The sequence below is a fragment of the Garra rufa genome, chromosome 7, assembly GCF_049309525.1.
Source record: "Garra rufa chromosome 7, GarRuf1.0, whole genome shotgun sequence".
Taxonomy (NCBI): domain Eukaryota; kingdom Metazoa; phylum Chordata; class Actinopteri; order Cypriniformes; family Cyprinidae; genus Garra; species Garra rufa.
The window spans coordinates 29,128,105-29,141,172 of record NC_133367.1 but is presented as its reverse complement, the minus strand read 5'-3'; the positions used below and the strand labels follow the sequence as shown (position 1 = coordinate 29,141,172).

At 37.6% G+C, this 13,068-nt stretch overlaps 1 protein-coding gene across 1 annotated transcript in view; it reads left to right on the top strand.

Moving 5' to 3' along the window:
- Positions 1-13,068, top strand: part of celf5a (cugbp, Elav-like family member 5a) — a 327,723-nt gene that overhangs the window by 178,053 nt on the left and 136,602 nt on the right. The window contains exon 3 of the mRNA XM_073844616.1: positions 11,732-11,780. Within this exon, the coding sequence (XP_073700717.1) occupies positions 11,732-11,780 (49 nt within the window). The remainder of the gene's footprint in view (positions 1-11,731; positions 11,781-13,068) is intronic.

Here is a 13,068-nt window from a genome sequence, read left to right as displayed (position 1 = left end):
ACGGCACTGTACTGTACTGTATGTCGACGCACTAAGGCTATCAGCGCCGACTAAAATTGAAGATCTCAAGACAACAGCTTTTGTTTTGTTGAGATATCAATTAAAAAAAGTCTAAATCTTTTAAAAGCGATCTTGTTATTTAAAAATGATGAGAAAAGTAAGGCATAGTCTTGAGAAAACTTTTGTTGTGGGGCGTTATCACAAAAGATTAAGAGAAAGAGAAAACAAATTGTTATCAAAAGATTACAAGAAAATTAAGGCAAAGCTTAATAAACAATCTTTTGTTGTGTCTATATTTTTGTTGAGATCACTTGTCATCATTTTCTTATGATCCTTGTGATCATATTTTCTCATCAATTGAAAACAAGAAATCAACCAAATAGCTTATTAAGACAAAGTTCAGTCGAGATCTTGAGAAAACTTTCGTTATGACAAGATCTTTTAGATGAAGATTTCAAGAAATTTAGGTCAGTTTCTTGAAAAAGATCTCGACTTTTAAATTTTGACTTCATTTTTTCTGCATCTCAACATAAAAGTCAAGATGTCAATAAAACAGCTTTTGTTTTGCTGAGCTGTCATGAAAAAAGTCTAAATCTTGAGAAAGCAATCTTGTTACTCTAAACTTAAGAGAAAAGTAAGAGGTCTTGAGAAGTTTTGTTGTGGCAAATTCACAAGAACAAAGTATGAGAGAGAAAATAACAAATTGTTATCAAAAGATTACAAGAAAATTAAAGCAAGAGCTCAATAAACAATCTTTTCTTATGTCTGGATTTGAAGAAGACTGCTTGTTTTGTTGAGATCACAAGAAAATTAAGTGAAGAACTCAAAACACTGCCATTTATGTTTTGATCTCAAGAAAACCGTTTTTGTTAGGTCACTTAAATTACTTCTGCTTTGTCGAGGTCTTTGAAAAAATTAGGATGAGATCTTTTTGTGTTTGTTTGAAACAAAAAAAAAAAATAGATGTGCATAGATGAGTACAGTAGTTTTAAGATATATTCATTATATTAGGCATGGCCTAGCAATCAAAGGGTGAGCTTTTTCAGCTACTTTATTCAGAAACATTATTTGGAAGTGCTTTTTTGACATCCCCTACTTTTAAACCTGTCATCTTGAAACTTTGAAGACATAAGAGTCGCTAAACATGATTGCCAACATTTTGACATGAAACGCCGCCAATTGCTCTTCAAATAGGTTCTACGAGACAAGGCTGGAAACGAAACTGAGAATAAAAGAAGATCAAAACAAACACCATGGTGTTTCATAGAAATTTGTTGACAGAGATTTTTTTCTTTAACAAACCTCACGTCTCTCTCTCCAGAAAGCGATGGCTTTCTTTGAGCAGCAAACGCCTTTACCAGAGATGTCTGGGAAAGATGCCCTTCCTCTGATAAAGGACCACGGCAGCTGTGAAGTCAGGGAATCTCTCTTGTGTGCTACCTTTCTCTCTTTATCTCACTTTGACACTCCGGTGACTGGCTTGCGAGCGTTTGTAGGATTAGAGCCTTTTTATCGTTCTTTTCTATTTGTTCTTGTTGAGTTTTCCAGCTCGGGCCTTTCATCCACTTCCAGGTAAACCTGTGTTAAAACTGGGTTCACTCCAGGAACCGTTGTACACGCTCATACAGACACTGTTTTTCTGACGGTCTTCGGTGGGATCCTGGTTGGAGCGCTGCGAAAGGTCAGCAGCTACGTCTTGCGGTGCAAACTTAGGAGGCCGAGGAACGTTAAGGGGGGAAAGATTTAATCTAGACCACTGACCTTTTGAGGGACGTCAGACTGAAAGCACACGCTTGATGTGGCGTAAGATAACTCGACGTTAGCTGGACCGCAGCGTTAGACATTTTCAGAGTGCTGTAGACGTTCCAGATTGCTCAGAAAGTGCGGTGTCAATGGTCGAAGGTACTGGAGCTACATCCGACCTCCAGTATTGTGCGAGAAGCTATTGGAGTTTTCGACTTCAGACGCTTGCGATTGACAAGTCGGTGCAGTCGATACTCTTATCAGGGCTTCCACAGAGGTGCTGGGAGCAAAATACCTCACACGCACACATGCTGGCAGATACTTCTTCACCTCGTTCTCCCTCATCCATTTTCTGTCTCATTTTCTTCCTCTCAGAGACTCTGGCAAACAAATGACTTACATTTTAAAGGAGTAGTTCACGCATAAATGCAAATTTTGTCATTTATTTAGCCTTGTGTTGTTTGAAACTCACTACATTTTTTTGAAGGATATCTTTACTGTTGGGCTATATTTGTATAGAAATCATGTTCTATAAAGATATTTTATACATTTCCTACCATAACAGGGCTCTAAGCTTACTTTTCTTTTTAGGTACACTTGTGCTTCTAACTTTAGGAGTGCAGTCAAATTTTATGTCTGTTAATAATTAAAATAATTAAAATAATTTATGTACATTTAAAAAAAAATTAAGCTTTTTAAAATTTCTAATTAAAACAACAGAATAAGAGCAAGTAGGATAATGAATCAAATGAAATCAGTATTAACAAAATTAATTTGTACTACAGATGTGGCACAGAAGAACACAAAAGTGGCTTGAATTCATGTTGAGAATAATGTTTTAAATATAGAATATATAAAATTTAATATAGAAATATTAAATGATTTAAATAACTGAAAAGATACCTTAAAAATTAAACTAAATTTGCCAGTAGGTGGCGGCAAGTCACTGATTTAAATACTGAATCATTCATTCATTTAATTCGTTCGAACAGCTGATTTATTTAGGAATATAGCAAGTGACTGTCTCTATGAACTGGAAATTGAATAATTTCACTAGATTTGTTTAGAAACGCATGTTTATTTATAAACGAAATACCGCTGTGTTTGAATGGATATGCACATTGGCTCAGTTGTGACTTGTATCAGACCATTTTTGACGACGAATTAGAGCAAAATGGGGCAATAGTGTTATAGTCAGACAATGTAAGTCACTTAATATTAACTTTTTGTTTATTTAACTGTTGTATTAAATCAATATCTCATTTAAAAACTCCCCACACATGATGCTTCTAAATATTTTTTCATAGTCGCAGTCGCAAATGCGAGTAAAATGGTCGCACTATAGAGCCCTGCGTAAATATATAAAAGCTTCATTTTTGATTAGTAATATGCATTGCTAAGAACTTTATTTTCAACTTTAAAGGTATTCTAACAAACCATACATCAATGGAAAGCTTATTTATTCAGCTTTCAGACGATGTATAAATCTCAATTTCAAAACATTGACCCTTATAACATGGTTTTGTGGTCCAGGGTCAACACTTCTAAATGCTTTATAAAAGTAGCCCGTATTATTTTTATGCTATAATACAACTCCTACTACGTAGCTTTGTGTTTAAAGCAGACTAACTGCTGGAGTTGGAAGAATAACTCTCCCTCTCGTCCCTCTCTCTTCCGCTCTCACCTTCCTGTACGGTAGATTTATTAGTTGAGCCGAGGCCCAAGGCTGTCACCGCACAGCACACTTTCAAATCAATAATTGGAAATATTAATTATCGCAGCTGGGATGCTCCAGTCAAAAGGTGTTTATTTCCCTATTAGGAATAACAGAGGAGAAGGGGCTTTGATGGCCTGCTAATGCTAAATAATGATCAGGGAATAGGCTGTTATCTCACTGTTAAACTCCAGCCAAACCACCGGCACACTCTCTCCCTCACACACACACACACACACACACACACACACACATACACATACACACACACACACAAGATGCCTGACTCTTAATCAAACAAGCTTGTTCACAGCAGGGTTGCTGTAGTTTTGAAATTATCACTAGTTTTTATTTAACATTTTTAATTTAATATAATAGTCGTTTAAAATGAATTGGTCAAACAAATATTAGTGTTGTCATTATCAAGTAAGGGTATTTTAGGAAACATTTGCAGTTTTAGTAAAAAAATTTGCAAACGTCCATCCAGCATCCACAAAAAAAGTTTGGGATCAGTAAGATTTTTTGTAAGGCTGCATTTATTTGATGAAAAATACAGTAAAACAGTGATATTGCAAAACATTATTACTATTACTATCAATAGTAGCGTGTTAATGCAGGCAATTTTTCCAGTTTAACGGCATTTTATAAATAATTTTATAAATAATTAACGCACTTAACGCAGGGACGGAGTTAGGGTTGGCCACCACACTCACAACTGCTGCTTTTCTTTTTTTTTTTTTCTTGACAAGAAGCATGTTTATTTAGTCGCAGACCATCTTTACGACCACATCAAATGGGAGACTTTTCACGCACTCCAACTTCACTTCAGCGCCAGGTTCTAGTAAAAAGAGCGCAGGAAAGCTACAGGTGATGAGGGAGCTTCAGTAGAACAACAGTGAACTGCGGTCAGATGAGATGTTGTTGGCCATTTGTTAGTAAAAAGGAATTTACCTGTTCTGTCAGCCGTTATACTGTGCTCATAGCACGAATGCTTCAATTGCATGCACAAATACGGCAGCGGACACTGTAGCCTGTAACATCTCATATTAAAGCGTGAATTAAACTACAAGCATGCGTAAAGTCTAACAGCGGCAGCTCTTAAAGTAGTAGCAGCCAGATAAGCTATTAAGGATTCATCTATATTTAATTGAGTAGTTAGTGCTTGATAACTGCATTTATATTTCCTACTTGCTGAAGGGCACAGGTAAATAATGGGTTTATGTGAAGATTGTTTTAAATTCACTTACTGTAAATTAGAAGTTGTTATTTTTAGTTTAATGTATGTTAAAATTGATAGCGCTCAATTATTCTGTAATGTTTAATGGTTATAGTCAATGGTTAAATATTAGGAAAAAATAAGAATTTCCTAGAGACATCAGTAATACTGGTAACGGTGATACTCGCCTTCAGGCGTAAAAAAAAATATATGTAACAAATATTAAAAATTATACTGTATTTATATTGTTTCTACATTAAAGGAGAAGTTCACTTCCAGCACAGAAATGTACAGATAATCATCCAAGATGTTCATGTCTTTCTTTTGTCAGTCGTAAAGAAATTATGCTTTTTGAGAAAAACATTTCAGGATTTTACTCCATATAGTGGACTTCTATGGTGCCCCCGAGTTTGAACCTCCAAAATGCAGCTTCAAAGTGCCCTAAATGATATCAGCCAAGGAAGTAGGGTTTTATCTAGCAAAACGATCAGTTATTTTCTAAAAAAAAAAATTACAATTTATACACTTCTTAGCCTCAAATGCTCGTCTCACCTAGTTCAGTTCTTATCCAGTATGGGTATGTCGAAAAACTCCTATCTCATTTTCTCCAAATTCTTGATCTTCTTTGCATGTTCAGTTTGTAAACACTCGGTCGGTACTTTTGCATCAATGTAGGGCATCGATTTGAACCGGAATACACAGAGTACATGCAGATCTAGACAAGACGAGCATTTGAGTTTAAAAAGTATATAAATTTTCTTTTTGAACATAACCAATCGTTTAGCTAGATAAGACCCTCTTCCTCGTCTGGGATCGTTTAGAGCCCTTTGAAGCTGCATTTAAACTGGATTTAGAAAGTTCAAACTCGCGGGGACATAGAAGTCCACTATATGGAGTTAAAACCTGAAATGTTTTCCTCAAAAAACACAATTTTTTTTTAAGACAGAAAGACATGAACATCTTGAATGACAAGGGTGGCACTAATTATTACGATTAAACATAACAAATGTTATTAAAAACCTTAAAACTTTCAAAAGTAGTATATACTATATATGTGCTTCAAGTACTATCTGATTTATAAAATTCTTTAAAGCTGTATAAAGTTGTGAACCATTTTAATAATGCATGTGAACGGGAAAAAAAGGGATGTGGTGCGAAACGCTGTTTGAACGTACAACCCAGCAGGTGAGCAAAGCTCAAAGTCTGTTTTTAACAGGATTCTGCAAGCCGTGACTCGACGACGCCACTGACCTGGAAAAAAATTATGTACTATAAACATCCTAGTTTGGCTGCAATAGTGTCTTTTTCTCATTCACAGTTTGTAAAACCACAGCAAACCATAAATTTCATCCACGTTGACTGTTTGTCCCGCACACAATTTATGACAGAATGGCGTAAAACAAATACGGGAATTATTTCGCATTCATCATAGACGGAGGCAACAAGGCACAGTCTCGATTTGCTCAGAGCAGCTTGTTCTGAATTTCTATCTACCCCAGCACAGCGGTGCCTAATCAAACATCACTACAGGAGAACAGACTGTCTCTCAGGAGAATGGCTGTTTCATATCCCCCACTGTATTTTGTTTACCCTGTTTGGTAGCTCCCCCTTTTGAAAGACAGCAGCACAGCAAACAACATGATTATCGAGTATTGTGTGCTTAAAGAAACAGATGACAAGGACAAAGAGACAGTTGCTCCCGTAGCTACTTCGGAAAATCCCGAAGAATACATTCCCGGTCGGGATTGCTTGGGATCGTGTGCATCATCCCAAACGAGATGCAACTGACACACTCCTGTTGGGACGTGGGGATTTGAATTGTTCCGCTGAGTTTAAACAACAGATTGGCAAACACAGGGACGCCGGCGCTTTTGCTGCGGGCGGGAAACGTATAAGCGTGCGTTTCCGCCAGCATATGTGAGGGAGCAATAGGGTGGAGTCACGGCTCTGGAAATGCCACTCAACTGAGGAGCAATCTTATCTGGCAGTTGCAGGCAGTTCTCCTTTGCCTTCCATCCTCTACAGCCCCCCCTGTTTTTGTCCTGGACCTCGGTACATTCGCCCATTCGCCGTTCTAAGTGTGAAAACCTTCTTGAATCTATCACAATTAGAACATGTGTTGTTGTTGTTTTGCAAGGAACGCAGCATAAGGCCAACTCATTCGTTTTATCTTATGAGTAAAGAACGCTTGGGCAATAAAGGCACAAAAGCAGCGGAGAGGCGTAGTGAACTCTCTCAGGACTGAAGCTAAATGAATGCTTTCCCTGACGATAGCACAGGTTTGTCAACCGCCGTTTGTTTTGTTTCTGGTGCATGGAAATGTGTGTGATATGAGCGTGTTTACAGCGTACAGGCCATTTATGGTTAGGATGGCCTTTGTCGATTATGTCGGCACCACTTTATTCAATTGTTCGCAGCAGTGATGCAATCACATCCAAAATGTAGTTACTTTTTTTTTTATTTTTTTTTTAATGCTTGGACAGAAATAAATTTAGTCTCAAATAGTTAAAAAAAGGTAATTGCAACAAAAAAAGTATTCTTTGTAGTATTAATCGTTTGAATCATGTTAATGATTAGGTTTTAGTATTTTTAGCAAAAACCTTTATTTTTATTTCAGGTTTAGTTATTAGTTGTGAGGAAAAAAAAGTGACTAATTGCATTAGTTACTTTTTGTGAAAAGTAATGCATAAAGTTACTTTTTTGTTACTTTTTGTCACCTGGGCAGGGGTTGCTTATTTATCTTTAGAACAGAAAACCCAAAAGTTATGTTTTTGGCAACTATAATGGCACCTCACTCCCAATTTCTCTCAACACCGGACAGGAAAGGTGTCAATAAATGGGAAAACAAAGTAACTTGCGTTACTTATAGTTCTGTTCAAATGATTAATCGCGATTAATCGCATCCAAAATAAAAGTCCTTGTTTATATAATATATGTGTGTTCTGTGTATATAACTCAGTTATTTCCTTGTAAAATTAAAAGTAATGTGTTACTTTACTATTTACTTTAAAAAAAGCAATCTGATTATGTAACTTGCGTTACTTGCGTTCAGTTATTTGCTAAGTTTTTCATTTAATATTTAGATTTATTTTTATTTCAATGAACAAAATGATTTTTAACAGTTTTAGTTTGTGTTAGTTGCAGGGAAAGTTCACCCAAAAAACATTTTGGTAACCCAACATTTTTTGGTCCCCATTGACTTCCATAGTATTTTTTTTTTCCATACTATGAAAGTAAATAGAGACCAGCAAGTGTCTTCTTTTATGTTCCACAGATGAAAGAAACTAAAAAAGGTGTACACACCACAGAAAAATGTACCACCCAGCATTTTAAATGATTAAAAAAAAAATCACATTTAAATAAGTTGTCAAAATTTTGGGAAAAAATTAGCAGTATTCTCTGAAACCACGCCCACTTGTGGGAAAGCTGCCGCCCCTCTCAGCTGTCAAATACCGCTTCAACCTGATTGGATGACAAAGCTATTTAGTAAATTATTGGAACCAATAATGCATTTACGTGGCTTAGGCATAGCTAGCTAGCAAGCTGTAGTCTGTAGTAATATAGTAAGAGCAGGTGAACCACTGATGCTAATGCCCTCTAGTCATTATAGTGTCAGTGGCCCAAAAATTCTCCACAATTCAGTACTACATAGTTCACAATTTTTTTGTAACGTGTTTTCGGAAGTACATTTATAATGTGTTTTGGAACAATTCTTTGAATCGCCTTTACTCTGACTTAAATTAATTGCATTATAATGTATTATATTTATTTTATGATAGCTTTAATTACTTGCATTTAACTAGTTTTTCCCTTTGTTTAAAACAAACTGGCACCTAAGGTATAAGTATTCTTACAAATGTGTGTGCGCAAGTAAATGTGTGTACCTGAAGTGTACGCCATCCCATTAGAGGTGAGAAAAATGCAATAAACTGAGTTCCGTCGATACTAAATGTACAAGGGAGAAACACATTGCTCATAGGAAAACAAATGGACCATTACACCAGCATTTTATGACCAGGACAGTGACTAGTTAGAGAGGTGAATCCATAAACCTTACACAAAAGTCCAATGCGTTAGGAATACATCTCGCTGATGGCGTTTACAGATATGAGGTAGTTCTGAATGCATTCCCTTGCAAAACAGAATCTCCTTTATTACCAGGCAGAGAGTTGCAATGCATATTGCGATGTATCTATAAAAGCGTATGTTTTGTCTAATGTCGGGCACTGTTTGTGTTCGTCAGATGATTTGTTTGGAATGGTTATATCTTACAATTACGTCTATTGGATTGTCTTTGAGAACATCTGAGTGAAAATGCTGTTTGTTGCAATGTCATGTTTTAATGTAATTCAAATTTTATTTGTTTTCAAACTTTTCCTTTAACTGACAAAGCTTCTGAACTCCGACCTTCGGAAGAATTACATCTTTTGCCTTTTGCCCTTCGCACAAAGACTTAGACCCTGCTAGTTATTATTTACGATGGATAAATTTATGGAATAATTTCTCAGAGGAAGGTTATTCGGTTCCTCAAGGTGAAAATGGATACGTTTAACACTTAATGAATCTGGCCTGGCCCTCTTCCTCATATATCAGCATGTTATTAAGACATTTTAAAATCCCATTATGGTGTTTCTCCTTGAACAAGTCATGCTTTTATGGGACTGGCCTGTCTTTAAAACTGACCTTTTTCAGTTTGCTCCCCCCCCCCCCCCCCCCCCACAATTGGACGGTAAAAGAAAATATGTTGAGGAGAAAGACAAAATGTTGATCCTGCCATCTTTCAAATGTTTCCCCAGTCCTAGAGTTGGCATCGACATGAGACGAAAGTTCCTGCGGCATTCAAAAAGGCTTAATTTCAGGTTACAGATGGCTGGGGAGTCTGCAAAGGGCACTTCGCAAATTTGGGTAATCTTGTCGCAAATCTCCACACAGCTCTTGGCTCTTTTTCATGCAAACTGGGCCTGCTGTGTTGCTATTAGCAGTTTGTTTTGGATCGATAGAAAGCCCCCATTGGATTACGATGCTGGGGAATGGATGTTATAGTGTAAAGTAGGCCTTTAGGACAGGATCTGTCCTGTTTTTCAACAATTAAAGAAAGTAGTCTTAAATGTACCCGTAACTTTAAAACTTGATATTAATCAGCAACATTATCTCAAGATAGAAAGGGCATAAAATATTAATGAGCCACTTTATTAAGTTGCTGTACTGCTCAAATAGTCCACACTTACAGTATTCCTTCCTACATTACATCCCCAGGTAGGAATAAATGGAAGAAAAGAAAAATCCTTTGAACATCCTTTGATCCTGGAGCAAAATCCGTTTGAATCCTTGAACAACGGGCTAAAGAAGGAAAAACAAACAAACACAAAACCATATATATATTTTCTTTGTTTTCCTCAAGTTTGTAGAATAAGAACCAGCCAAACTTCAACCTTTACAGGGATAATGGAAAAAAAAATTGTTGAGTGAAATGCGGAGCATAAAAACTGTGATGACAGAGGCATCTAATCCAACAAATGCCATTCTTATCAGGCTTTAGTAGATTACCGTGAGCCTTCTACCCACAGAATCCCTCTTTGCCAGACACTCTCCACAGCCTGAGGGGCAGGGATCAATAGGGCTTCATTGATCTCTCTCTCTCGCGACTGCCTCCACTTTAATTGTTGTTGCATTTCACTTCCTCCTTGCCACCATCGCTAGAGACCGTAACCAAGAGAGCACTGAGAAGCAAACACAAAAAAGCTTGCTGATGAGACCAGAGAGTTTTCGAGGGGGAGATGGACTTTAAAGGATTAGTTCACTTCAGGAATAAAAAAATCCTGATAATTTACTCACCCTCATGTCATCTAGGATCTTCATGTCTTTCTTTCTTCAGTTGAAAAGAAATTAAGGTTTTTGAAGAAAACATTCCAGGATTTTTCTTCAGTGCAGTTCTAGCCGAGAAATAAGGATCTTGTCAGACGATTGGTATTTTTCTAAAAAATATTAAAATTTGTATGCTTTTTTAGCCACAAATGCTTGACTTGCATAAGCTTTGCGATACGCGTCTGCAAGTTCACGCATTGTGTAATAACGTTGGAAAGGTCACGTGCGGTTAGTTCTTCGACTGTGTGCTCAAAAAACTCCATCTCATTTTCTCCTCCAACTTTGAAGTCATTTTTGTAAAGGGCATTTGACTTTCTTTGCACGTTCGCTTTGTAAACACTGGGTCGGTACTTCCGCCTACGTCATGCGTGACCTTTCCAACGTAATTGTGTAATGTGTGAAGTCGTGGAGACAGAGCTAGTGCGAGACGTGCATTTGGGGTTAAAAAGCAGATCGTTTTGCTAGATAAGATCCTTATTCCTTGGCTGGGATCGTGTAGAGAACTTTGAAGCTGCAATTTCGACCTTCAACCCGTTGATCCCTTTGAAGTCCAGTATATGAAGAAAAATTCTGGAATGTTTTCCTCAAAAACCTTATATTCTTTTCAACTGAAGAAAGAAAGAAATTTGATTTGGTATGTGTCATTGAAGTGTCATTTTGCCTAAAAGTTGAGAAGATTTCAGTCTTTGCCTACAGTATATAAGTGGACTGAAGCTATACCTACAGTAGCTGTTTGGAGCATTAGCGGTATGGTTTCTGAGAGAAATTACTTACCTGATAGAGACCAGGTAATATAAATCAGGGGTGCCTTTAGGGTTTTGTCTGGAGGTATGCTCAGAAACTTGGCCATGTCACCATATGCCCTGGCATGGATTGAATGGTTAAATAAAATAGTAGTCAATGCAAACACGGGATATTTCAGATGGGATATTTCAGAGTAGCTGTGCAGCATGTTAAAAATAGAAGCAGAGTGTGAGAAAACTGTAGGCATGATGGTACAAATCACCACTCTTGTATTTTGTATGTTTAAGGGATGTCATGTGCCCTGCATACTGACATGGATCTTTGCATTTGTTTCAAACTTAGTTTTTTTTTGTGACGGATAGTTTGAGGGTGTTGGCTTATTGTGTGACAGTGGTTGCCTATGCCTGAAATAACCCCTTGTCTTGTCTGTGCTGTTTTTCTTCTTCCAGATGACTCGCCCCATCCAGGTGAAGCCAGCTGACAGCGAGAGCCGTGGAGGTAGTTGTCTTGTTCTTTTTTTTTTTCTTGATGTATCTTTTGTACATAAACTGTACTTGCCTTTGTCCCTGCTGAAAAGATTAGCAAAACTGGCCACCAGTGTTTGTTGTGTTTTAGATGCTGGTACCCAGTATGAGTTCTTGATATACTTGGTATAAACTCTTTCCGTCAATTATTTCTAGAAGGATCATGTTGGTTCGAAAACCGAAGCGAAATCACCATAACTTTGCATGAGGTCTTTTCAGCAGGGCTTTTTTACACACCTACCTTCCTATCTTCACAATTCTCTTTCTCTGACTCTCCGTCTATCTGATGGATGCCCAGATTATTCATTTTAATTAAGAAGGCCATGGTGCTAGTGAACGGAAGGGAAGTGGCTTCTGCTGCCTGTCTAACCTTGCTCCCCCTGCCAAACCCATTAACAGCACACTGTAAATTAAAAAGTAATTAGCTTAGATATTGAAACGGGAGCCCCAGACCCCCAACTTGATGTCTGGTCAAATCAAGGGGCATATTGTAAACAAAAGGTGTAAATGCCATAGGGATAGATGTTGGGGGGAAGGTAGAGTGGGGGGAAGGTAGAGTGAGGTTAGCAGAGGATGCACAACTTGCTTAACAATCAATTATGTTGCAGGACACTTGCCAAGACCCTTAACTCTGGGTCTCTAGCATGTGAACTGCTGTTTACTGTAAATAGATCCGTCTATTGGAATCACCCACGCAAACATCCTGTGGTGGAGGATTTATTGAACTTGGAAAGGTGTAAAAGAGAGCAAAACAGGTATTTTTCTAGCGCTGGGATTGGCAACGCTACTGCTCTGCAAATTTTAGATTTTAGAAGACCCTAATCAAACACACCTGAAGAAAGTCTTCAGTCTTATTTGACAAATTTGGTGTGTTTGATTAGATTCGAGTTGCCCCTCCTTGATCTAAACTAGGGGTGCCCAAACTCAGTCCTGGAGGGCCAGTTTCTTGGGGAGTTTGGCTCCAACCTCAATTAGACACACCTGAACCAGCTAATCAAGCTCTTACTAGGCATACTAGAAACTTCCCAGCAGGTGTGTTGAAGCCAGTAGGCATGCCTGATCTAAACGGAAATTAAGAATATGTTCTTCAGTGACCCTTACACTTACACAAAAACATCCCAATTTGACCACCTGGTACACTTAAGAATTTTTAAGGGAATTAGATAAACCACTAGGCATGGGAAAACTAAATCTCAAAAAGCCTTCTCTGGCAATTTTTGGAAAATGGTGAATGTCTGACATCCAATGGTCCATCCCAGCAG